Source organism: Thalassophryne amazonica, chromosome 14 (genome assembly GCF_902500255.1).
Source record: "Thalassophryne amazonica chromosome 14, fThaAma1.1, whole genome shotgun sequence".
NCBI lineage: Eukaryota > Metazoa > Chordata > Actinopteri > Batrachoidiformes > Batrachoididae > Thalassophryne > Thalassophryne amazonica.
The window spans coordinates 64,004,193-64,032,051 of record NC_047116.1 but is presented as its reverse complement, the minus strand read 5'-3'; the positions used below and the strand labels follow the sequence as shown (position 1 = coordinate 64,032,051).

The following is a 27,859-nucleotide window of genomic DNA, read 5'->3' as shown; positions in this document are numbered from 1 at the left end:
TGATAACAATAACCTAAACAATTTATGAATACATTAAGACAGTAAATTAGCATTAAAAATAATTACGTAATTAACAGTAAAAAAGTTGAGTTCCTCGAATAAATGTTGCAGTCTAAGGTCTAAGTTTCTTAAACATTCTGGACTCACACACCATTCCAACTCATTATAGAAACTTTGCACAATTTTTTACCTCCCTTGAAAAATGTTAGCTACCTATTTTACAAACACTACCCAATCTAGAACCCATGGATCCCCATGGGTAATACACTTGTTTAATGACCAGTCATTGCAAGATTAAATAACATTTTTTTGTTTTTTGGGCGGGGGGGGGGGGGGGAGGCATGTTCATTCACATGTGAACAAAATAAGTTAAAGGAGTTTTGATCTAATTTTGATCAAACTTAGTAGAATTATTTAGGGTCAGCTCAGGACATTTCATTCTGAAAACAAAATTGGCCAAAATTCAAGGTCACAGGCCAAGGTCAAAATTCTGTACTCATACTTATATTCTGTATCAGCAATATTTAGAATGGCTATTTCAAGGAAGGGCAACACGGTGGCTTAGTGGTTAGCACTGTTGCTTCACAGTGAGAAGGCCATGGGTTCAATTCCTGCCTGTGGCCCTTCTGTGTGGAGTTTGCATGTTGTCCCCGGGTTTGCGTGGGTTTCCTCCGGGAGCTCTGATTTCCTCCCACGTCCAAAGACATGCAGGTTAGGTGGATTGGACTCTTTAAATTGTCTGCAGGTGTGCGTGTGGGTGTGACTGTTTGTTTGTCTATATGTGGCCCTGCAACAGACAGGCGTTCTGTCCAGGGTGTACCCCGCCTCGCACTCTATGAATGCTCGGATAGGCTCCAGCCCCCCACGACCCTTAATTGGACTAAGCGGTTGTAGATGTGTGTGTGTGTGTGTGTGTACTTCAAGGAAGTTGATTAAAGATAAATGGTTACTATCATACACTGACAAGATATATGACTTCATATTAGCATTTACACACACACACAAATCTTCAACTGCTCGTTCTGCATGCATGCAATGGTAAGAATATTTATATTTATTATTTGAAAGATGGAACACTCCATTCAACAAATGAAAATATTCTTTCCATTTCATTCATAGAAAAAAAATCATTATTTTCTCAACATGACACTCAAATGCATCTGCATCATTTTATGTTTTACTTAGACAGGTCTTTCTTTTCTGAACAGGAAGCAGACACCCGGCTGTGTCCCACCCAGCAGTTCCGACCTGCAGGACGCTCAACAGCACACCAAAGAGCTTAGTGGTGTGTGTGTGTGTGTGTGTGTGTGTGTGTGTGTGTGTGTGTGTGTGTGTGTGTTGTGTGTGTGTGGTGTGTGTTGTGTGTGTGTGTGTGTGTGTGTGTGTGTGTGTGTGTAAACATGTCTGCTTTCCTCAATACAGCAAAAAATTGCATCATGAAATTGTCCAGTTCTTGATCTGACAGCACTTCTATGGCTGCCAAAGATGGACCTGTTATTGCCCCTTCACACATAGTGTGAATTTGGTCGAATTGCGCATGATGTGCGCATGGAGCAGGAATAGTATGCAATACGTTTAATATCGTAGCTACTTCGAATGCCTCTACACCTGTTGCTACAAGTATATGCACACACCAGCGGCTGAAAGAGTGTACGCTTGTGAGAGTCCATCGAACCCTCTCGCGGCAGGTGTCGGCCAAATTCCAGCTGACACACATGAACATCTAACACCGGGTCATCTGGCACTTAGAAAATGTTTGGCCATTTGCCACTGTTAACATTACAACAGTGAGCAGACAATCACTGTCGAGCTGGATGTGAAATTGTCTAAGTGTCCCCATAGGTGTGGAGTTGTAAAACACCACACACATGTGGTGCATGTGTCTTGCACATGTGCGCATGTGTCACCCCCCCCACTTGCATAAAATGCTTATATGTATGTACAGATCTGATCACATGGGGGCCAGACAGCCAGGGTTGATCACAGCACACTGACATCTGGATGACAGCTCAGTGCACACATTACAAACACAGAAACCACCTCCATGACAGGTATATAAATAATTATGACAATAACTACATACACAATTACATAACAAATAATGAATATTAATGACAACACAACACAGAGAGTGACACGTTGGTCTGGGCGCTGAACTGGCGGGGGTGCGTGTCCACTCACAGTCATGGCTGAAAGATCTCTGCTCCTGGATGTCGCAGCTGGAGAACACGTTCTGTGTTTGGAAGGACATGAACTTACAACATTCCTCCGTGAGGTGCCTGTTTTGAGGTGCATGTCTGGAATTGAATCCTCTCACAGCAGGTGTCAGCCAAATTCCAACTGACACACAAAAACATCTAACACCACTCATTTGGCACTTAGAAAATGTGTGGCCATTCGCCCTCTTGGCATGACAACAGACTGCAGACAATCAATGTCGTACTCGCAGTGAAATTTGTCTAAGGTCCCCAGGGGTGTAGCTATGCAAACACACACTGACATGTGGGCAGTGGTAGGCACAGCTAACCAAAAAGTTAGAGTCGATAATTCGTAATCAGCTAACTGAAAAGTTATCTTTTTTAACGCTAAACCGATAAACTGCCTAAAAACGTATCAGAAGCTACAGATAACCGATAACAACTTTAAAGTTTGCCTCCCATACGCTCTCAGCTACTAAGAAGCTGATTTTGAATTTAAATACCACCAAAGCTTCTAATAGAACCAATGGCAATCACAAACCCAAACAGCCAGTGAGCCAGTGCTTCAGTCGTTGTGCATTCTACCCCCTGCTGTAGGAAAGTGTCATTTACCATGACAGGATACAGTGGTCCTGCGATGAGGCACAGGTCTTGAAATGGAAAGCAGGTTTGAATTATGGTTTTGCTTTACAAATAAAATTATTCCGGATAGAATAACTACATTAATGTAACATCTTAAAATGTACAAAGTGATATATAACACATATCTGTTAATTTTAAAATAATGCACTAATTCTGAAGATTTGAACATTAACACACAGATCCCCAAAGGGGATTATGGGTAACTTAGCCTCCGCTCATACTGATTGGTTGATTCATTCATTCTATGTAAAAACCAACACAAGTGAATCAATGTAACGTGTTGGTGTTTACAAATAATTGTGCTTTTGTAAAATATGTAATTGTTTTTCATTTGTATAAAAAAGAAAGAAATTTTCAAGATCCCGCTAGACAGCGCCTAAGTGCACGCGTGATGACATCACAACTCTATCCGGTTAGGCAGACAAGGTTTCTTTCAATAACAAGAACTGTCAAAAAACTTTCTCGTGCGTTGGAATGTGTGGCGATAGGAATCGCCTTTGAATGCTTGAATAACAATGTTAGTCAAACAAACAAATCAAATAACAGTGAAAACATGTTTGGTGTGGTGTTATAACAGATCAATCAGTCGCTCCGTGAGGCATCATAACATCAAGACTGGTTCACATGGCAAGGTTATTAGGCTGATATCGGACCTGATCTTCCCCTTCCGACCATCTTAAGGATGCCCCAACAATCGTGATGATGCTAGCTAAGTAACAAATTTTCACTTTTGTCTTGTTCCTGGGTTAAAAGCATAATTTCTCATTTCTACACAACCAATCAAAAGAGAAAAAGAGTTGTCTTGACCTCCAAACGTTGGTTTTGTGGTCAGGACAATGAAATTGCAAATTAACCAGTTTTCGCATTCACTGAGTGGTCACTACTAATTTCTGGAAAAGTTAAGTCCATTTGTCAGAGTTCTGGCCATCATATTTTCTTTTTGTGATCATGTCAAAAGGGTTCAAACATCATTTCAAACATAATACAATGCTGACAAAGCAATTATATTTATGAGAACCTTCCTCATTTGTACAGATTGAGCAAAACCTTTCAAGAACAGGAGAGTAATTTACTGAGGTTTGAAGACTCTCCTTCAACAAGAATCTCATGGAACTTTCTAGAAAATACCAGAAATCTGTAGAACAGTGTAAAATTTTTCTATAATCTTCTGGAATTTTCCATAATGATTGGCAAACAAGTTCAAGAATATTCCTGAGAGATCAAGAAGATTCCAGAATGCCATCATGAAAGACTGAGAAAGTTCTGGGGTGTTACATGACAAATATTTAAACAGGGGTTCATAGGCCAGCATTCAGTCAAGCTCGAACTACCTGAGAAGATACACCAGAAGAAGAGAGATGGCATCAAGAGTCTGTGAATCATTCTCCAGATAAATTCTGCTACATCTGTTGCCAGTTCATCAAGAACAGAGCAAAGTTTTCTGTGACAGCATCCAGCAAAATGTGTGAAGCCTACAAAGCTTATTTTGGAATGCCAGGTGGAGACCAAGATAAGAACTGGGCACCTCACTTACCTTGTGAATATTGCAACACTTGAAGGTGAGAAAGTTATGTTTTTTTGAAAAAGCCAAAATCTTGTATTATAAATATTGAATGGTCAGTCATTAAACAAATAGTTTTACTCTTTTTGCAGGATGGTACAGAGGGGAAAAGAGAGTAATGAAGTTTGCTGTTCCAAGAATATGGCGTGAACCCACTGACTACTCAACCAACGGCTACTTCTGCATGGTGAATCCTTCCAAACGCCAAAGTGGGAAGAATGCACCTGCTATTCCTTATCCTGACATTCCATCTTTCATTGTACCAGTGCCATGTAGTGCTCAGCTTCCTGTACCTTCACCTCCAGAAAGAAAACAACCATCAGAAGAAGAAAGCACTGAATCAGAGGATGAGGAGAACAGATACAGTTTGTGAGAGGAATCCTTACTTCCCAAGTCAAGGAGCTCTGAATGACCTCATCAGAGATCTTGGTTTGACAAAGTCAAATGCTGAGGTTTTGATCTCAAGGCTGAAGGAGTGGGACTTGTTGGATAAAGTGTGCAAGTAACAAGCCAAACAAAACATCACCAACTTTTCTCTAGCTTCTTTGCAAAGGAAGAGAATTTGTGCTATTGTTGTGACATATCAGGACTGTTCAATGCAATTGGAATTGCATTGAACAGATTGCAAATGTAATCCAAATGAGTGGAGACTCTTCATTGATAACTCACCCAGAAGCCTGAATGCTGTGCTACTGCACAATGGGAACAAGTATCCATCACTTCCTTTGGCTCATTCAGTGCATCACAAGGAGGATTACAACAGTGTCAAATATCTGTTGGAAGCTTTGAACTATGATGAGTATGGATGGGAGGTCATTGGGGACTTCAAAATGGTGGCATTTTTTATGGGACTCCAGGGAGGTTTCACCAAGTTTCCGTGTTTTCTCTGCCTTTGTGACAGGGCAAGCACATTATCACACGGAAGCAATGGCCTGAAAGGGACTGAATTCTCAGTTGGAAGCCGTAACATTAAACATGGAGCCATTGGTGATCTTCACAAGATTTTGTTCCCTCCTTTGGCACATCAAACTGGTTCACAGTGCTTGACAAAGAGTCTGCAGCATTCAAGTATCTTCAAGACGTTTTCCCAAAGCTATCAGAGGCAAAAGTGAAAGCTGGTGTTTTCATTGGACCACAAGTCAAGAAAATCATAGAGTGCCCTGATTTTCCAAAGAAACTAACAGCAAAGGAACAGGAGGCATGGAAAAGTTTTGTTGATGTTGTCCATGGGTTTCTGGGCAACCACAAGGCTGACAATTATGTGGAACTGGTTGAGACTTTGGTGAGAAACTATGGCCAGATGGGCTGTAGGATGTCACTGAAGGTCCACATTCTGGATGCTCACGTTGACAACTTCAAGGACAACATGGGGGTATACTCAGAAGAACATGGGGAGCGCTTCCACCAAGACATAATGGACTTTGAACACAGATATCAGGGATCTTACAAAGAAAACATGATGGCGGACGACAGTTGGGGTCTGATAAGGGAAAGTGATTCATTGCACGTTCGCGAATCAAGGAAAACTTAATTTTTAAGTTTGTAAAATTGTTTTCAAATGTTTGTGTTGTGAAAGTGTAGGAACACACACCCACAACAGGGGGCATAAAAGAACGGGCAATGGACAAGCCAAACAGTAACAATTTAATGTTGTAAATTGTGCACAATGGAATACAGACAACAACAAGTTTGGAACTACAGTCAATTACACGTTGGGTGACGTGTGGGCAGGCTTGAGGATAGGAGACACCCGTCCAGAACCGAGCCGGATCCCACATGGCCCTCACCGCCAACGGATCTGAAGAACACCGGAGCCGCCAAGTCCTGAGTCCCCAGGTGGTCACCATCTCCAGCTGTCAGACCTGGCACTGCTGGCAGAGAACAGAAACAGCACAGGTGAGTGTGAGTACGCACACTCAGTAATCCCACAGTCTGTGTTCTTTTGGGAGGGAGCACCTCCACCTCCAGTCACACACTCGTGCAGCTCCTGTCTAACCACTTATCTGGTTGGGGTGTGAGCGAAGCCGTCGCTGATCACACCAAACGCCAATCCCACAGATAAGGCAACACCACAGGAAAACGGCTGCAAAGAAGTTCAGACTATTAGTCATCGTTCAATACAGCAGAGAATATTACCTCCAAGGTAGCTGATTTCTCGGCGGGGAGGTGAGTTGCAGTCCGGCCTTTAAGGTGGTGGTGATGTGGATGAGTGACAGTTGGTGCTGATGGACGAGTAACAGCTGTCACTCCCGGTTGCTATGACGCCCTCTCGTGCTTGAAGCCCCGCACTTCAAGCAGGGCGCCATCTGGTGGTGGTGGGCCAGCAGTACCTCCTCTTCAGCGGCCCACACAACAGGACCCCCTCTCAATGGGCGCCTCCTGGTGCCCGACCAGGCTTGTCCGGGTGCCGCCGGTAGAAGTCGGCCAGGAGGGCCGGGTCCAGGATGAAGCTCCTCTTCACCCAGGAGCATTCTTCGGGTCCATACCCCTCCCAGTCCACCAAATACTGGAACCCCCGGGCCCTTCCGACAGACGTCCAGGAGCCGGCGCACGGTCAAGCTGGCTCCCGGGTCAATGATCCGGAGCAGGAGGCGGTGCCAGTCCGGGGGTACAGAGGGGTGAAAGGTGGTGAGGTTTGATGCGTGACACATGGAAAACTGGGTGGATCCGCAGCGAAGCTGGCAGCTTCAGCTTCACTGCGGCTGGACTGAGGATCTTGAGTATGGTGAAAGGTTCAATGTATGTCCTTTAATTTCTGGGATTCCACTTGCAGGGGAATGTCTGTGGAAAGCCAAACCTCCTGCCCAGGCTGATATGTAGGGGCCGGGGCACGCCGGCGGTCTGCACGGTTCTTGGCCCTCGTCCGGGCTTTGAGCAGGGCAGAGCGGGCGGTACGCCACACCCGACGGCACCTTCTCAGATGGGCCTGGACCGAGGGCACCCCGACCTCTCCCTCCACTAGCGGGAACAATGGGGGCTGGTACCCCAAACACACCTAAAATGGGGAGAGGCTGGTAGCAGACGATACTTGGCTATTATGAGCGTACTCGATCCAGGCCAGATGGTTACTCCAGGCCGTTGGGTGCGCGGAGGTCACGCAGCGGAGGGCCTGCTGCCTGTTCATTCGTCTGAGGATGGTACCCGGACGAGAGACTCACGGTGGCCCCCAGTTCCCTGCAGAAACTCCTCCAGACCTGAGAGGAGAACTGAGGACCACGGTCTGAGACAATATCCGATGGAATCCCATGCAGACGCACGACATGGTGGACCAGGAGGTCTGCAGTCTCCTGGGCCATCGGGAGCTTCGGGATGGCCACGAAGTGGGCCGCCTTGGAGAACCGGTCCACTATCGTGAGGATGGTAGTCATGCCCTGGGAGGGCGGGAAGCCCGTGACAAAGTCCATGCTGATGTGAGACTAGGGGCGATGAGGCACGGGCAGAGGCTGGAGGAGGCCTTGGGCCTTGTGGTGTGTCGGCTTTGCCCCGGCACAGGTGGTGCAGGCCTGGACATACCCCGGACGTCGGCTTCAATAGACACCCACCAGAAGCGCTGCCTGACCACTGCCACGGTCCTTCGCATCCCTGGATGACAGGAGAGCTTGGAACCGTGACAGAAGTCTAGGACCGCAGCCCTGGCCTCTGGTGGGACATACAATTTGTCCTTCGGACCTGTCCCCGGGTCTGAGCTCTGTGTCAGGGCCTCCCGGATGGTCTTCTCCACGTCCCAGGTGAGGGTGGCCATGACAGTGGACTCGGGGATGATGGTTTCCGTCGGGTCTGACAGCTCGGTCCTGACCTCCTCTTCGTGCACCCGGGACAGGGCGTCAGATCGTTGGTTCTTCGTCCCGGGGCGGTAGGTGATCCGAAAGTCAAAACGCCCGAAGAACAGTGACCAGTGGGCTTGCCTGGGGTTCAGATGCCTGGCGGTCCGAATGTACTCCAGGTTCCGATGGTCCGTGAAAACCGTAAATGGTACCGATGCTCCCTCCAACAGCTGTCTCCACTCCTCAAGAGCCTCCTTCACCGCAAGAAGTTCCCGATTGCCGACGTCATAGTTCCTTTCAGCCGGGGTCAACCTGCGGGAAAAGTAGGCACATGGATGGAGAACCTTGTCGGACTCCCCGCTCTGGGATAGCACAGCTCCTATCCCTGAGTCAGAGGTGTCCACTTCAACTACAAACTGGCGATTGGGATCGGGCTGCACCACAACTGGTGCAGTCGAGAACCGGCGTTTCAACTCCCTAAACGCGGCTTTGCACCGATCCGACCAGGTGAAGGGGACTTTTGTGGAGGTCAGGGCTGTCAGGGGGCTAACTACCTGACTGTAGCCCTTGATGAACCTCCAGCAGAAATTTGCAAAACCGAGGAACTGTTGCAGTTTCCTACGGTTTGTTGGTTGGAGCCAATCTCTCTCCGCCGCAAACTTGGCCGGATCAGGGGCGACGGAGTTGGAGGAGATTATGAACCCCAGGAAGGACAAAGAAGTGCGGTGGAACTCGCACTTCTCGCCCTTCACAAACAGCCGGTTCTCCAACAACCGCTGTAGGACCTGACGTACATGCTTGACATGGGTTTCAGGATCCGGAGAAAAGATGAGTATCGTCTAGATATACGAAGACAAAACCGATGCAGAAAGTCCCGCAAGACGTCATTAACCAACGCTTGGAATGTCGCGGGCGCATTGGTGAGGCCGAACGGCATGACCAGTACCAAAGTGACCTAACGGGTGTTAAATGCCATCTTCCACTCGTCTCCCTCCCGGATCCGAACCAGGTGATAAGCATTCCTAAGATCCAATTTTGTGAAAATTTGGGCTCCATGCAAGGGCGTGAACACTGAATCCAACAGAGGTAACGGGTATCGGTTGCGAACCGTGATCTCGTTCAGCCCTCTGTAATCAATGCATGGATGGAGTCCGCCGTCCTTGCCCACAAAGAAGAAACCAGCACCCATCAGGGAGGTGGAGTTCCGGATCAACCCGGCAGCTAACGAGTCCCAGATGTAGGTCTCCATTGATTCGCTTTCCGGATGTGAGAGGTTGTACAACCTGCTGGACAGGTACTCAGCGCCAATATCAAATCAATGGCACAATTGTACGGACGGTGCGGGGGCAGCGTGAGTGCCAGATCCTTGCTGAAGACATCAGCAAGGTCATGGTACTCGGCTGGCACCGCCGCCAGATTGGGGGGAACTAAAACCTCCTCCTTAGCTGTCACACCGGGTGGAACCGAGGATCCTAAACACTCCCGGTGGCAGGTTTCGCTCCACTGAACCACAACCCCAGATGGCCAATCAATCCGGGGATTGTGTTTTAACACCCATGGAAAACCCAAAATCGCTCTGGAGGTAGAAGGTGTTACATAAAACACAATCTCCTCCCTGTGATTTCCAGACATAACCAATGTCACTGGCTGTGTCTGGTGTGTGATTAGTGGAAGAAGGGTGCCATCTAGTGCCCGCACCGACAATGGTGACGGTAAGGCCACTAGAGGGAGCCCAACCTCCTTTGCCCATCTGCTATCCAGCAGATTCCCCTCCGACCCCGTGTCCACCAGTGCTGGGGCGTGAATGGTTAGATCCCCACTCAGGATCGTGACTGGGATATGTGCAGATTTTCGGGATCTCCCTGCGTGGGTATTGTGACCCACCCTTAGCCCAGTCTCTAAGGACGAGTGCTTGCTGTTTGACCGTTTGGGGCATTCTTTCTGTGTGTGCTCGGTTGAGCTGCAGAGAAAAACACTCCCACGGATCAGCCTCCTTTGTCTCTGAACTGATCGCCTTTTGGCCCTGCTCATTTCCATAGCAACGTCAGCAGGGGGAGCTGTCATCACGTAGAGTGCCCTGGCTGTGGAGCGTGGGGAAGTCGGCTCCCGTTCGGACCCGGGAGGAAGAGGGACGGCTTGTGCCTGACCACGCCCCTCGTCTCGCTCCCGTCGGTGTTCTGTTAATCGGTTGTCTAACCGTATAACCAGGTCGATAAGCCCGTCTAAATCCCGCGGCTCGTCCTTCACCACCAGGTGCTCCTTAAGGACCAGGGACAGTCCGTTTACAAAGGCGGCACGGAGTGCAACAGCATTCCAGCCGCCTCGCGTTGCCGCAATGCGGAAGTCGACTGCATACTTCGCTGCGCTCCAACACCCCTGTCTTATCGACAGCAGCACGCTTGAAGCAGTCTCGCCTCTATGAGGGTGGTCAAACACCTGTCGGAACTCCCTCACAAACCCAATGTAAGTCATTAGGAGCCGTGAATTCTGCTCCCAGAGCGCCGTAGCCCAGGCGCGTGCCTCTCCTCGAAGCAAATTTATAACGTAAGCCACCTGGCTAGCGTCTGACGCGTACATGACGGGACGCTGTGAAAAGACGAGCGAGCACTGCATCAAGAAGTCAGCGCACGTCTCCACACAGCCTCCGTACGGCTCCGGAGGGCTTATGTATGCTTCAGGGGAAGGTGGGGGGGTTCGTTGAATGACCAGTGGAATGTCTGTCTCTGGCATTCGGTCAGCAGGAGGAGGTGCTGCAGCAGCGCCCTGAGCATGCGCTTCCACCTGGGCGGTGAGAGCCTCCATCCTTCGATTGAGAACAATGCTCTGCTCGGTAACTAAGTCCAACCGAGCAGTAAAAGCAGTTAAGATATGCTGCAGCTCACCTAACACACCTCCTGCTGGCACCTGTGCACCTCGCTCTTCCATTGACTGTTCAAGCGATGGTTGACACCCCTCGGGATCCATGACGCTGGCCGAGAAATCCTGTTGTGAAAGTGTAGGAACACGGACCCACAACAGGGGGCGTAAAAGAACGGGCAATGGATAAGCCAAACAGTAACAATTTAATGTTGTAAATTGTGCACAACGGAATACAGACAACAACAAGTTTGGAACTACAGTCAATTACACGTTGGGTGACGTGTGGGCAGGCTTGAGGATAGGAGACGCCCGTCCAGAACCGAGCCGGATCCCACACGGCCCTCACCGCCAATGGATCTGAAGAACACTGGAGCCGCCAAGTCCTGAGTCCCCATGTGGTCACCGTCTCCAGCTGTCAGACCTGGCACTGCTGGCAGAGAACAGAAACAGCACAGGTGAGTGTGAGTACGCACACTCAGTAATCCCACAGTCTGTGTTCTTTTGGGAGGGAGCACCTCCACCTCCAGTCACACACTCGTGCAGCTCCTGTCTAACCACTTATCTGGTTGGGGTGTGAAGCGAAGCCGTCGCTGATCACACCAAACACCAATCCCACAGATAAGGCAACACCACAGGAAAACGGCTGCAAAGAAGTTCACACTATTAGTCAGCGTTCAATACAGCAGAGAATATTACCTCCAAGGTAGCTGATTTCTCGGCGGGGAGGTGGAGTTGCAGTCCGGCCTTTAAGGTGGTGGTGATGTGGATGAGTGACAGCTGGTGCTGATGACGAGTAACAGCTGTCACTCCCGGTTGCTATGACGCCCTCTCGTGCTTGAAGCCCGCACTTCAAGCAGGGCGCCATCTGGTGGTGGTGGGCCAGCAGTACCTCCTCTTCAGCGGCCCACACCTTGCTGCAGTTATGTTCTGTATTTTAGTTTTATTGTGAAAAAAGTCAGAAAATTGTCATAAATAGCTATTTTGAGAGGAAAAATTGCTGTGCAGCCCCCCAAAAAAACAAAAAAAAAAACAAAGTTTGGCATCAAAAATTGGCGTTTTCTATTGTTTTGCAATAAATGTAGTTGGAAAAGACACTTATTTGCCAGGAACAAAAATCGTGTTACACATCAGATATTCCTGCTGTGTGTGGTTTGTAAGCGGGAGCTGATCTGCTCAGAAGGACGTGAGGAGCTAAATGAGACATGCAGCCAATCAGAAAGCGAGGTGTCTGATCTGGGAATGTTCATGTGTGAAATCTGTTTGTGTGTGTTGTTTTTACCGTGTGGCTGACACCACACACTGTACAACTAAACCTGTCAGATCTATGATTTGTTTTTATCTCCATGTGTGGGGTTTCTCAGGTTTTGGAAACCTACAGATAATTTTAAAATCTGCGGACGACACACTGTGATATAAATGGTTGCCAGTAGATGGCAGTGTTCAATGCATTTTGACGCCGATTATGTCAGACGGACCTGAATCACAATTTTGGCTTTTGGAAAGCAACCTGGGCTTCTTCTGGCATTTTTACATAAAACAAACACAATAACAACGTGAATGAACCCAGAGAATATATTCACGAGAGTTTTAGGTACAATATACAAAGAGTTTAATGCTGTTGTTCATGTGGAGCCTGATCAGAGCGTCTCAAATGCATTTCTCCTGTCGTGAAATTTTACCCATAATGCATTGCGCACACACCATGTCCACAATAAAACCTTGAAAATTAGAGCATTTGTTTAAAACTAAAACATATATCTGATATTTTCACTTTATAAAACTTCAGACGTGACATTAATTTAAATAACTTGTCCGAAATTAGTTTGGTTCAAATTCTAACCATAAGTTAAAACTCTATGCCTCTGGATGACTTTGGTGCTATTGCCAGCATATTAGTATGGGATAAAAAAAAAAAATAAATAGTTTTCCTTTGTCTGCAGAGGATAGAGCAGTTTATTCTGGAATCAGTTCTTCTCTGTTTGTAGAGGATAGAACTGTGCATCTACTATGAACAACTATGTCTGTAAAAATGTTAGCGGTCTAAAAATTACTGGACCAAAACTTAACAGAAGATAATTGGTCCAATGATGGTTTTCAAAGTTATCTGAAAAGCTAATCTGATAATGAAAACATTATCTTTGATAATTAGCAGTTAGCAGATCAGTGTAACTGTGCCCACCACTGCACGTGGTTGCGTGCGCTCCACTGACAGGAGGTGTGGATTCTGACAGAAGCAGCTGTGGGGATCTGTGGATTTGGACACCTACTGTGTTTGGACACACGTGGACTAACAACTGTCCCACAGTGATGCGTGTGTGTGATTGTTTTACTTATGTGGACATAAAAACATACATCACTGTGGCGACAAGCTGCAGCAAGCAATCGCACACACGGACCGAACATTGACAGCCTGCCAGGTTGAAACGGACCATCAGATCAGAACACGCAGCGGGTGATCTGACCATAACGTCACCCACGTGAGCTCTGTTCCACATTGTGCAGTGTCAGTGCTGCAGCGTGCTGTCCACAAGACACGAGTGTTGGGCAGAACACATGAGCAGGGCGCCTGGACGCAGTGGACCAGTAGATGTGGACATGATCAGAGCACACTGCTTCTCATTCATGTCATTTCATGACTGTATGTCAGTGGCCATTAGTCATCTACAGAGGAACAGACAGATCATATTTGTATTGGCCGCTTGATAAATGCGGTGTTTTTATATAGTGTCTGATTTTTATTTTTTTGTCATACTTCCATGTCCTTCCTGATATGAGGCAGGGTCCCGCAGCTTTCAAAGGACAGCTCTCTAGCTCAGTGGTAAAGTTTCTGACTGGCGATCAGAGCTTTTGGAAGGCACGGGTTCGAGTCCCATGGGTGGGATGTTTTTTTTTTCATTTTTTTATGTTTTCCACATAAGCAGCATGATGTGGTTCCACAAGTAACAGCTGGTTTTTATTTTTATTTATTCGACATAAGCAGATGACATTGTGATCTGTAGTGAGAGTAGCGAGCAAGTTGGGTCTAGTCTGGAGAGGTGGAGATATGCTTTGGAGAGAAGGGGGAAATGAAAGTCAGTAGAAGCAAGACTGAGTACATGTGTGTGAATGGGAGGGAGCCCAGTGGAATAGTGCAGTTACAAGGAGTAGAAGTGGTGAAAGTAGATGAGTTTAAATATTTGGGGTCAACTGTTCAAAGTAAAGGAGAGTTCGGTAGAGAGGTGAAGAAGAGTGTGCAGGCAGGGTGAAGGGGATGGAGAAAGGTGGCAGGAGTGATTTGTGACTGAAGAATATCAGCAAGAGTGAAGGGGAAAGTTTACAAGACAGTAGTGAGACCAGCTATGTTGTACGGCTTAGAGACCGTGGCATTAACAAAAAGACAGGAGGCAGAGCTGGAGGTGGCAGAGCTGAAGATGTTGAGATTCTCTTTGGGAGTGACGAGAATGGACAAGATTAGGAATGAACATATCACAGGGACAGCTCAGGTGGGATGGCTTGGAGACAAAGTCAGAGAGGCGAGATTGAGATGGTTTGGACATGTGCAGAGGAAGTACCCAGGGTATATAGGGAAAAGGATGCTGAGGATGGAGCCACCAGGCAGGAGGAGAAGAGGGAGGGCCAAAGAGGAGGTTTATGGATGTGCTGAGGGAGGACATGCAGGTGGTTGGTGTGACAGAGGAAGATACAGAGGACAGGGTGAGATGGAAATGATTGATCTGCTGTGGCGACCCCTAACGGGAACAGCCAAAAGACAAAGAAGAAGGTACCAGTTTGTTTCCCCATGTCATGAGGATTCAGAATATACGAGGACTGTCAATAAAGTAACGGTCCTTTTTATTTTTTTCAAAAACTATATGGATTTCATTCATATGTTTTTACGTCAGACATGCTTGAACCCTCGTGCGCATGCGTGAGTTTTTCCCACGCCTGTCGGTGACGTCATTCGCCTGTGAGCACTCCTTGTGGGAGGAGTCGTCCAGCCCCTCGTCGGAATTCCTTGTCCGAGAAGTTGCTGAGAGAACTGGCACGGTTGTTTGATCGAAGTGGACACGGTTCGAAAAATTAAACGGTTTTCAGTGAAATTGTTAACGGCTGATGAGAGATTTTGAGGTGGAGGCTGTCGCTCTTAAGGACTTTTCACGGTGCGAGACCGTTACTTTATTGACAGCCCTCGTATATAGTTTTTAGGGCTACATATTATAGTTTGGGAGTTTATCCCAGACAGACAGACAGACAGACGTAGCCCTTTAGATTTAGATTTAGATTTATATCAACCCAGTGACACTACTTATACAACTGGGTTTTTATTTTATTTTCCGCAACATCAGCAGCATGATGTGGTGCACCTTGTCCCAGCTGCTCACACTGTGTTCCTGCTCGCACGAGACCGTCGCATCGGGATCGTGCACGCCTTCCCGTCGGCTCGATGTTTTCGTGGTTCTCTCATATGAACTGTTCCACCATGAGTCACCCAGATTGTACTTAATCATACTATGTTTGAAGGGGCCCTTAACAATGAGGCCACTGCATTTGCCATGGAAGGATTTTTACTGAAATCTAAAAGAGTCCTTCAACAGAGCAAAATGTCCTGTAACATACAAATCAAAACACCAGTGATATGACAAGTATCTATTTGGGTTGGTGGCCTCTACTGGTGGTTGGCTCTCACTGCGGTATTGTATCACTTCCTGTTCCGGAGCATAGCGGTGTTTTGCTGTATCTGTTAGCTGTTTATTCTGCGTAGTTAGATTGATCTAGATAACGAGATAACCATTTATTTCACAGTGTAATCTTCATGTGCCTTAATTAAAGCACTCTCTCTGCTGAATCACCTCTAAATTATTTTCACATTATTCACTTTGTGTGTTTTTAGGAATCTGCTAGCTTAGCACAGCTATTAGCTCTTAGCTGGTTTAGTATGGCGGCTTCTCCTGTCTCTACCGCACTTTTTTGCGCTGGGTGTGAAATGTTTAGTTATTCCTCAGCCTCCTTTAGCAGTAACGGTACTTGTAATAAGTGTAGCTTGTTCGTAGCTTTGGAGGCCAGGATGGGCGAACTGGAGACTCGGCTCCGCACCTTGGAAAATCCTACAGCAGCCAGGCCCCTGTAGTTGGTGCGGACCAAGGTAGACTAGCCGCCGTAGCTGTCCCCAGCAGATCCGAGCAGCCGGGAAGCATGCCGGCTGGGTGACTGTGAGGAAGAAGCATAGTTCTAAACAGAAGCCACTGTACACCACCAAACCCGTTCACATTTCTAACCATTTTTCCCCACTCGGCGACACATCCGCCGAGGAACAAACTCTGGTTATTGGCGACTCTGTTTTGAGAAATGTGAAGTTAGCGACAACAGCAACTATAGTCAAATGTCTTCCGGGGGCCAGAGCAGGCGACATGAAGAAAATTTTAAACTGCTGGCTAAGGCTAAGGGTAATTTTGGTAAACTGTAATTCACGTCGGCAGTAATGACACCCGTTACGCCAGCGGACGTCACTAAATTAATACTGAATCGTTGTGTACTTTGCAAAAACAATGTCGGACTCTGTAGTTTCTCTGGGCCCCCTCTCCCAATCGGGACCGGGAGTGACATGTTTAGCCACATGTCTCCTTGATTGCTGTTGTTTGAGTGTGTCCAAAAAATGAGGGTGGGCTTCATAGATAATTGGCAAAGGTTCTGGGGAAAACCTGGTCTTGTTAGGAGACACGCATCCATCCCACTTGGATGAGCAGCTTCATCTCTAGAAATCTGGCCAATTTTATTAAACCCTCCAAATTGTGACTATCCAGGGTTGGGACAAGGGAAGCAGAGTTGTAGTCTTACACACCTCTCTGCAGCTTCTCTCCCCCTGCTATACCCCCAATACCCCAATGATATAATAATTGATCACATATTGATTTATTCTACCTTACAGAAACCTGGTTACAGCAGGAATGATTTGTTAGTTTAAATGAGTCAACACCCCGAGTCACACTAACTGTCAAAATGCTCGAAGCACAGGTCGAGGAGAGGAGTAGCAGCAATCTTCACCCAGCTTATTAATTAATCAAAAACCCAGACAGAGCTTTAATTCATTTGAAAGCTTGACTCTTAGTCTTGTCCATCCCAAACTGGAAGTCTCAAAAACCAGTTTATTTTCTATTACCTATCGTCCACCTGGTCGTTACTGTGAGTTTCTCTGTGAATTTCAGACCATTTGTCTGACTAGTGCTTAGCTCAGATAGAAAATTACAGTGGGTGATTTTAACATCCAGCCAGATGCTGAGAATGACAGCCTCAACACCTGCATTTATAAATTCAGTTGGCTTCACTCAAAATGTAAATGAGCCCACCCACCATTTTAACCGCACTTTAGATCTTGTTCTGACATACGGCATAGAAATTGAAGACTTAACAGTATTCCCTGAAAACCCCCTGTTGTCTGATCATTTCTTAATAACATTTACATTTACTTTAATGGACGACCCAGCAGTGGGGAATAAGTTTCATTTCAGTAGAAGGTCTTTCTGAAGTGCTGGTAACTAGGTTTAAGGATATGATTCCTTCTTTGTTATATTCTTCAATGCCATATACCAACACAGTGCAGAGTAGCTACCTAAACTCTCTGAGTGAGATAGATTATCTCATCAGTAGCTTTACATCCTCATTGAGCACAACTTTGGATACTGTAGCTCCTCTGAAAAAGAGAGCCTTAATCAGAAATGCTTGACTCCATGGTATAACCCACAAACTCGCAGCTTAAAGCAGATAACCCATAAGCTGGAGAGGAAATGGCATCTCACTAATTTAGAAGATCTTCATTTGGCCTGGAAAAATAGTCTGTTGCTCTATAAAAAAAGCCCTCCGTAAAGCTAGGACATCTTACTATTCATCACTAATTGAAGAAAAAAAGAACAACACCAGGTTTCTTTTCAGCACTGTAGCCAGGCTGACAAAAGTCAGAGCTCTATTGAGCTGAGTATTCCTTTAACTTTAACTAGTAATGACTTCATGACTTTCTTTGCAAATAAAATTTTAACTATTAGAGAAAAATTATTCATAACCATCCCAAAGGCATATGTTTGTGTTCAGCTGCCTTCAGTAATGCTGGTATTTGGCTAGACTCTTTCTCTCCGATTGTTCTGTCTGAGTTATTTCATTAGTTAATGCTTCGATTTTAAATATGATCAATCTATCTTTGTTAGTTGGCTATGTACCACAGGCTTTTAAGGTGGCAGTAATTAAACCATTACTTAAAAAGCCATCACTTGACCCAGCTATCTTAGCTAATTATAGGCCAATCTCCAACCTTCCTTTTCTCTCAAAAATTCTTGAAAGGGTAGTTGTAAAACAGCTAACTGATCATCTGCAGAGGAATGGTCTATTTGAAGAGTTTCAGTCAGGTTTTAGAATTCATCATAGTACAGAAACAGCATTAGTGAAGGTTACAAATGATCTTCTTATGGCCTCGGACAGTGGACTCATCTCTGTGCTTGTTCTCTTAGACCTCAGTGCTGCTTTTGATACTGTTGACCATAAAATTTTATTACAGAGATTAGAGCATGCCATAGGTATTAAAGGCACTGCGCTGCGGTGGTTTGAATCATATTTGTCTAATAGATTACAATTTGTTCATGTAAATGGGGAATCTTCTTCACAGACTAAAGGTAATTATGGAGTTCCACAAGGTTCTGGTGCAAGGACCAATTTTATTCACTTTATACATGCTTCCCTTAGGCAGTATTATTAGACGGTATTGCCTTAAATTTTCATTGTTTACGCAGAGGATACCCAGCTTTATATATCCATGAAGCCAGAGGAAACAAACCCAATTAGGCTAAACTGCAGGATTGTCTACAGACATAAAGACATGGATGACCTCTCCATTTCCTGCTGTTAAACTCAGATAAAACTGAAGTTATTGTACTTGGCCCCACAAATCTTAGAAACATGGTGTCTAACCAGATCCTTACTGTGGATGGCATTACCCGACCTCTAGTAATACTGTGAGAAATCTTGGAGTCATTTTTGATCAGGATATGTCATTCAAAGTGCATATTAAAAAAATATGTAGGACTGCTTTTTGCAATTTACGCAATATCTCTAAAATCAGAAAGGTCTTGTCCTCAGAGTGATGCTGAAAAACTAATTCATGCATTTATTTCCTCTAGGCTGGACTATTGTAATTCATTATTATCAGGTTGTCCTAAAAGTTCCCTAAAAAGCCTTCAGTTAATTCAAAATGCTGCAGCTAGAGTACTGACGGGGACTAGAAGGAGAGAGCATATCTCACCCATATTGGCCTCTCTTCATTGGCTTCCTGTTAATTCTAGAATAGAATTTAAAATTCTTCTTCTTACTTATAAGGTTTTGAATAATCAGGTCCCATCTTATCTTAGGGACCTCGTAGTACCATATCACCCCAATAGAGCGCTTCGCTCTCAGACTGCAGGCTTACTTGTAGTTCCTAGGGTTTGTAAGAGTAGAATGGGAGGCAGAGCCTTCAGCTTTCAGGCTCCTCTCCTGTAGAACCAGCTCCCAATTCATATCAGGGAGACAGACACCCTCTCTACTTTTAAGATTAGGCTTAAAACTTTCCTTTTTGCTAAAGCTTATAGTTAGGGCTGGATCAGGTGACCCTGAACCATCCCTTAGTTATGCTGCTATAGACGTAGACTGCTGGGGGGTTCCCATGATGCACTGTTTGTTTCTCTTTTTGCTCTGTATGCACCACTTTGCATTTAATCATTAGTGATCGATCTCTGCTCCCCTCCACAGCATGTCTTTTTCCTGGTTCTCTCCCTCAGCCCCAACCAGTCCCAGCAGAAGACTGCCCCTCCCTGACCCTGGTTCTGCTGGAGGTTTCTTCCTGTTAAAAGGGAGTTTTTCCTTCCCACTGTAGCCAAGTGCTTGCTCACAGGGGGTCGTTTTGACCGTTGGGGTTTTACATAATTATTGTATGGCCTTGCCTTACAATATAAAGCGCCTTGGGGCAACTGTTGTGATTTGGCGCTATATAAAAAAATTGATTGATTGATTGATTAGTCACTTCCTCCAAACCATCAACATATCTATTAGACCCCATTCCTACCAGGCTGCTCAAGGAAGCCCTACCATTAGTTAATGCTTCGATCTTAAATTTGATCAATCTATCTTTATTAGGTGGCTATGCACCACAGACTTTTAAGGTGGCAGTAATTAAACCATTACTTAAAAAGCCATCACATGACCCAGCTATCTTAGCTAATTATAGGCCAATCTCCAACCTTCCTTTTCTCTCAAAAATTCTTGAAAGGGTAGATGTAAAACAGCTAACTGATCATCTGCCGAGGAATGGTCTATTTGAAGAGTTTCAGTCAGGTTTCAGAATTCATCATAGTACAGAAACAGCATTAGTGAAGGTTACAAATGATCTTCTTATGGTCTCAGACAGTGGACTCATCTCTGTGCTTGTCCTGTTAGACCTCAGTGCAGCTTTTGATACTGTTGACCATAAAATTTTATTATAGAGATTAGAGCATGCCATAGGTATTAAAGGCACTGCACTGCAGTGGTTTGAATCATATTTATCTAATAGATTACAATTTGTTCATGTAAATGGGGAGTCTTCTTCACAGACTAAGGTTAGTTATGGAGTTCCACAAGGTTCTGTGCTAGGACAATTTTTTTCACTTTATACATGCTTCCCTTAGGCAGTGTTATTAGAAAGCATTGCTTAAATTTTCATTGTTACGCAGATGATACCCAGCTTTATCTATCCATGAAGCCAGAGGACACACACCAATTAGTTAAACTGCTGGAATGTCTTTCAGACATAAAGACATGGATGACCTCTAATTTCCTGCTTTTAAATTGAGATAAAACTGAAGTTATTGTACTTGGCCCCACAAATCTTAGAAACATGGTGTCTAACCACAGCCTTACTCTGGATGGCATTACCCTGACCTCCAGTAATACTGTGAGAAATCTTGGAGTAATTTTTGATCAGGATATGTCCTTCAATGCGCATATTAAGCAAATATTTAGGACTGCTTTTTTGCATTTGCGCAATATCTCTAAAATTAGAAAGGTCTTGTCTCAGAGTGATGCTGAAAAGCTAATTCATGCATTTATTTCTTCTAGGCTGGACTACTGTAATTCATTATTATCAGGTTGTCCTAAAAGTTCCCTGAAAAGACTTCAGTTAATTCAAAATGCTGCAGCTAGAGTACTGACAGGGACTAGAAGGAGAGAGCATATTTCACCCATATTGGCCTCTCTTCATTGGCTCCCTGTTAATTCCAGAATAGAATTAAAATTCTTCTTCTTACTTATAAGGTTTTGAATAATCAGTTCCCATCTTATCTTAGGGACCTCTTAGTACCATATCACCCCAATAGAGCGCTTCGCTCTCAGACTGCAGGCTTACTTGTAGTTCCTAGGGTTTGTAAGAGTAGAATGGGATGCAGAGCCTTCAGATTTCAGGCTCCTCTCGTGTGGAACCAGCTCCCAATTCGGATTAGGGAGACAAACACCCTCTCTACTTTTAAGATTAAGCTTAAAACTTTCCTTTTTGAAAAAGCTTATAGTTAGGGCTGGATCAGGTGACCCTGAACCATCCCTTAGTTATGCTGCTATAGACTTAGACTGCTGGGGGGTTTCCCATGATGCACCAAGTGTTTCTTTTTATTGACCTCTTTTTGCTCTGTATGCACCACTCTGCTTTTAATCATTAGTGATCGATCTCTGCTCTCTTCCACTGCATGTCTTTTTCCTGATTCTCTCCCCTCAGCCCCAACCAGTCCCAGCAGAAGACTGCCCCTCCCTGAGCGTGGTTCTGCTGGAGGTTTCTTCCTGTTAAAAGGGAGTTTTTTCTTCCCACTGTAGCCAAGTGCTTGCTCATAGGGGGTTGTTTTGACCGTTGGGGTTTTTCTGTAATTATTGTATGGCTTTTGCCTTACAGTATAAAGTGCCTTGGGGCAACTGTTTGTTGTGATTTGGCGCTATATAAATAAAATTGATTTGATTTGATTTATTTAGGTGCCATATAATAACTTTCACCAATTCCTAGAAATAGGAATTTTTGGATATTATGAGGAATTTGTTAAATGCTAATATGAAGTCATATATCACCTTTTTATTGGTCACATGACTACTTTGGTGCACCCTCTGAGTATCCCTTTTTCATGCAAAAATGATTATGATTATATAAACAAAAATATTAAGAGGTAATTCGGCCCACTGGTGTAGGTGCCTATCCCTAAATGTTGGAACACAAAGCGGATGAGAGTTTGACTGTACTGTGATGCACTGGTGTGCATCAAGTGCCTCACAGAGTTCTTCACCTGCCAAATCTGGTAGCAACGTCCAGCTGGGTGGACTGGGACAATGCAGATGAATTGTCCTGTCCAAGAACAAGGACAAGACAAATGAATGGGAATAAATACCATATCTACATTTTGGTAGTCCAACACCTGTCACAATGAACCACATTCTCTGCTACCTTTATATTGGTCACATGACCTTTGTGTTTCACTTTGACAGTCCCTTCTTATCATGGAGGTTATCATGGAGTAAAATACAGATTGACAAATTCCAGATGATAGCTCATGTTCAGTGGTAGGAGAAGTATTCTCAAACAAACAGCAAGGATAAAAAGAATAAGTCAAGCTCAGCTGTATCCATGTTTGTGTGTGAGAGGAGGTGCAGCATTGGTGATGGCAGTGAGCAGTCACGTGTCTTCAGACTAATCCAACTCTACCCTGCTAAGTGAATGAATCATGTCAAACACACGCACAGAAGAACAAACTGAGCTGACAGGAAGTGAAGGCATCAGGTACTCACTGCAGTTCTGCTCGTCTGAGTTGTCTCCACAGTCATTCTGGCTGTCACACCTCCAGTGGTCTGGGATGCAGTTGTTATTCTCACAACGGAATTCATGAGGTCCGCAGGTCTTTTCATCTTTTTCAACAGGAGCAAACAAACACAAAGATGAAAATGGCTTCAAAGAGCATGAATATTAATGCTATCATATATTCGACGTGTAATCATCATTTCCTCAGGGTTTCCTTGAGCAATTCTGAGTTCAAAACACAGTGTGCACTCCAAAGGCTAAGATGAAATACCTGAGCCCGCTACCAATCATTCCAAACAGAATTTGTGACACACAGTTGGCAAAACTGAACTTTCACCAAGAAAACATTTAACCCTCTGGTGTCTGAGGGCATTTTTTGGACAGTTCACTCGCCTGACATAAGATAAGATAAGATAAGATAAGATAAGATAAGATAAGATAAACTTTATTGATCTCACAGAGGAGAAATTCATGTTACATCAGCTCTTAAAAAAACACACAAGATGGGTGCAAGTAGAGGAAAAAGTTCATCAAACAAAGTGTGTGCAAGGATAAGCAATAATAATAATACTTGTAACACTACAAGACATAAGAAAATGAGGTAGAAATAGAATATGTATGTATATATACATATACACATACACACACACACACACACATATATATATATATATATATATACACACACAAGGTCTGTGAGAAAAGTATCCGACCTTTTTATTTTTTTCAAAAACCATATGGATTTGAATCATGTGTGATTGAATCAGCCAAGCTTGAACCTTCGTGCGCATGCGTGAGTTTTTTTCACGCCTGTCGGTTGCGTCATTTGCCTGTGAGCAGGCTTTGTGTGAGCACTGGTCCACCCCTCTCGTCGTTTTTTTATTGAGAATAAATATCTGAACGATTTGGAGCTTTGCTGCATCAATTTTTTTGCAGAAACTGTGAGAGACCTCCAGGTGGACACCGTTCGGAAAATTAATATGGCTTTCAGGGACGATTTTGTGGGGATTACACAGATTAAGGAGTGTTACTTCCGCTTTAAGGACGGCCCACAGCGTCTGAGAGCACACCGCGCTCCGAGCGCCGATCAACAAGCTCACACCCCGCTGAAACAACCAGATCATTTCCAACGTGAAGGCTTTGTTGATCCGGGACGTCATCTGACTTTCACAAAAAGGCAGAAGGCGTGGCCATCAGCACTTTTTCAGCACATTCCACTGTTACAGGAGTTTTTTTCATGGAAAGAAAAGCAGAGGGATGCGCCACGGAGCCGTTCATTATGCGGCACAAAACCACCTCCGTGTTGGTCTCTCAGGACGGCTTTCAGGTGGATTTCAGATGGCTGTCGGTTGCTTTTCAGTCGTGTGATTATCCGAGAAATTGAGCATGAGCTGGACATGCCCCAAAATGTCCTGTGAGGCTTCATCACGGCATTGCTTTGCGCCATGCTGCTCCACCGCGATGCGCGGAACTCTGCTCCTCTTTCCATGACAAAAACTCCTGTAACAGTGGAATGTGCCGTTCATTTCTAAACTGGACGCTGTCTTGATCCGGTATGTCGTCTGACTAGCACAGGAATTGTGAAAAGACGTGGACATCAGCACTTTTTTGGTACATTGAGACAGACGTGCGGAGGAGTTCCGCGCGTCGCGGTGGAGCCGCATGGCGCAAAGCAACGCCATGATGAAGCCTCACAGGACACGTTGGACCTCGTATATATATATATATATATGTGTGTGTGTATGTAAGTTTCTATCTAACATCGTTAAAAAAAATATTTATAATTTAGTAAAGCTTGGTCTCAGCCATCGTATATGACGGCATCAGCCCCAGGGGGTTAAGAGAATTTCTAAGCAGAACAAATGTTGAATAAACTTATATTGGCTCAAGATGGTGCTTGATGCGAAAATAAAACTGTGTTGCTGTTCCAGTGTCTTGTCAGTACCAAGACTGTACCAAGACTGAACTAATAATAGTTTACAAAGCATCTATTTCAGATTGTGGCCACCATGACTCCTGAGGAAAGCAGCTTCCACATTCTCATTCTGTACTATTATACAACACATTCCATATGTATCAATCCACACATTTCTCTTGAGAGACCAAAACACAAAATCAGGGTATTGGCGATCCTAAAGACAGATCTGATACTACAGCAAATTAAAAACAATTACTTTTAAGTTGGAAACTTCAGTGAGTGGAAATGAGGACTTCTTTTTTTCTATTTAAATAGGCAAGATGCCCCAGCTTCAAGTAACTATGAATTTATAATTGGAATCCTCAACAAATATTCCATCAGAATGTGAAGTTTGGCAAAAATAAATAAATAAATAAAAATCACTGTATTATATGTATGGACACGTTATTACATTCAATTTGTATATCTATATTATAATAGCCAAGTGGCCTCTCTGTGCATACATGAATGTGTAAGGCTTTGAGCATGCAGAAAGCGGGGAGAGCTGACATTTGCTGTTTGGTATGTATTTTGGGTCAAGGATGAATGCTGTGAAAATGGCAAGTTGATAAGACAAATATTTTTTTGGAGAAATTAGCGATTTTAGCTAATGAGTAAACAATGGATGTTGTGCTGCAGTGCACCATGGGAGCTTATGATTTGGGGGTTTTAAATGTTGTTATTGTTGTCTATGTTAGGTTAACAGTGTTGGACGAGTTATTGATTTATTGTGTTTTTGTAGTTCAGTTGGTTTATTTTGTTTAGTTAAGTGTCATGTTGCTGTTACCATGAGTGAGTTGTCATGTTCTGCTTGCAGCAGAATGTGGAAAAGACAAAACGTGCATCTGTGAAACTTCGATCACGGAGAAACTGTGGTCAGCTGACATTGGCCGTTTGGTGTGCTTATGTATTTTGGGTCAAGGATGAACACCACCAAAATGGAATGTTGCTAGGACTAATATTTTTTGGAGAAGCTACGGATTTTAGCTAACAACACTGAACAACAGACATTGCAAAACACATTCTGGACTCATATCCCATTCCAGCAGGGGGCAGTAAATCATCTTTATGTTAAAACCTTGAGTACATTATTATATTTCGTAAGTTCAGTGTAAGTACATAATATAATGTTAAATACATTAAAACACTTATTTCCATTGTGGTCCATTTAAAAATCAAATGACAAAATAGAAGTAATAATAAAATTAAATAATAATAATAATGGTAATATTCGTGTATATATGATAACAACAACCTAAACAATTTATAAATGCATTAAGACAGTAAATTAACAAAAGATATATAATTAGGAGGAAATATAAGAGCTGAGTTCCTCTTCTAAAAATTGTTGAGGTCTAAGGTTCTAAAAACATTCTGGACTCACAAATGTCAGATACTTTTTTATAAACATTACCCAATCTAGGGCCCATGAATCCACACGGGCAATGTGCTGTAATAGGAGTAAAATAAATAATCACAGAAAAAAAGTCTCACCCTCTGTTGCTTTTTCTGTGATTATTTATTTTATTTTGACCCTATTTATTAATTTCATTTTCTGATATTATTTGTGTTTGTGTTATCTATTTATGTATGTAATCATTACTTTTATTTTACTTATGTATTTGTTATGTAAATATGTATTCATTTATTGTATTATTTTATTTTTCCTCCCTCTCTCTATTCTCTTTGGGCCCCTTCACACATAACACAAAAGACACAGAAACCGGAAGAAAGTCTGGGAACCAAACACAAAATAGGGAACCACGAAACATTCCACTTGTTGTCATGAGGGTTGTCACACAGGAGAGCACAACACACCGGCGATGGTTTTGTGCTCGCTCATGCGTATGCACGAACAGAGTGTGAGCAGCTGGAATGTGTTGCACCACATTGCGCCGCTATTGTGAAAAAAACACACTCCTCAAGCCATTTGTGTTGGGGAGGTGGACGACAACGGCACACTCCAAACGCCACAGGCCATTTGTGTGTGTGTGTGTGTGTGGGGGGGGGGGGGGGGTCAGCACAGTCACACCCATATTGCTTGGTTATGCTACTTTCGTGTGGCACTTAGACCCTTTTCACAGACAGGACGAATGTGATCGCCTGCTCTCTCCTATCGTAGCAGGTGGAATTTGGCCAACACCTGCTGTCAGGGGGATTTAATGAGCACACGCAGGGCGTTCACTGTCTTTTGGCCATTTGTGTGCACAAATGTTGTGGCGACAGGTGTACGAGGCGTTTAAGGTGGCTCCAATTTTTCACAAATGGCATGCAATTCCTCCTTTGTGTGTTAGACGGTGTGAAGGGGCCTTTTCTTTTAATTTAACACATCATGTACACTCTGTCAGTTCTACTCCGAGCTTGACTCTGACTGACTCCAGCCAAGAGTGGGTCGAATGGGCACTCACCGTTATTCTCCCACTGGTGTGAAGGCTGCCTCGATTGCGTCATTTGGCCAGAGCTCGACGTGGCCGATGATTTTGTGCGGCATGATATGTCTGACCTGCGTTCCACATGCCATGCGAATGTTGCGAGCACGATCAGATGGTTGTGTAACCTCATCTTGGCCACCGTTCGAATGAGTTTCTGGTGCTGTATTTTCTTCTTTTTCACCACATTTGTTGCTGTGAATTTAGTTGGGGCAGCAGAACCCTTTCCGGTCTTACCTTTGCCTTTAAAGTTCTGAGTTTTACTAAGCGTACTTGTGTTTGATGAATAGCTTTGATCTTGTATGTTGTAAAACACGGCAAACTCTTGGGATCTTTCTGCCAGCAATCTGACAGGTAGCTAATATTAACTTAGCTTAGCAGAGTCTGCATCAAATCCCATTTTACTTTAATTCTTCTGCTGGGACAACTGCACAGCAACACACTGCATGTCTGTGGTACAGAAAAAAATTAGATTCTGTTATCCATCAGTGACAATGCCAAGAGAGCCGCCTCCGCACACGGAACCATTTTTTGTTGTGAAGCTGCTCTTACTTTCTGTGAAGCTACTATAAGTGTTTTTGTGTTAATTTTTTACTTATTTTCTATGTCTACCCTAATAAATTAAAATAAACAAGTGAGATGGGAT

General features: G+C 44.4%; 1 protein-coding gene and 1 long non-coding RNA gene across 2 annotated transcripts in view; one reads left to right on the top strand and one right to left on the bottom strand.

Annotated features, from left to right (window-relative positions):
* Positions 1–27,859, bottom strand: part of lrp1bb (low density lipoprotein receptor-related protein 1Bb) — a 1,555,752-nt gene that overhangs the window by 228,536 nt on the left and 1,299,357 nt on the right. Inside the window, exon 67 of the mRNA XM_034186395.1 lies at positions 22,818–22,934. Within this exon, the coding sequence (XP_034042286.1) occupies positions 22,818–22,934 (117 nt within the window). The remainder of the gene's footprint in view (positions 1–22,817; positions 22,935–27,859) is intronic.
* On the top strand, positions 12,023–26,687 carry LOC117524583. The gene is made up of 3 exons (XR_004564801.1): positions 12,023–12,143; positions 19,362–19,376; positions 26,652–26,687. It is a non-coding gene; the product is annotated as an uncharacterized LOC117524583 (long non-coding RNA).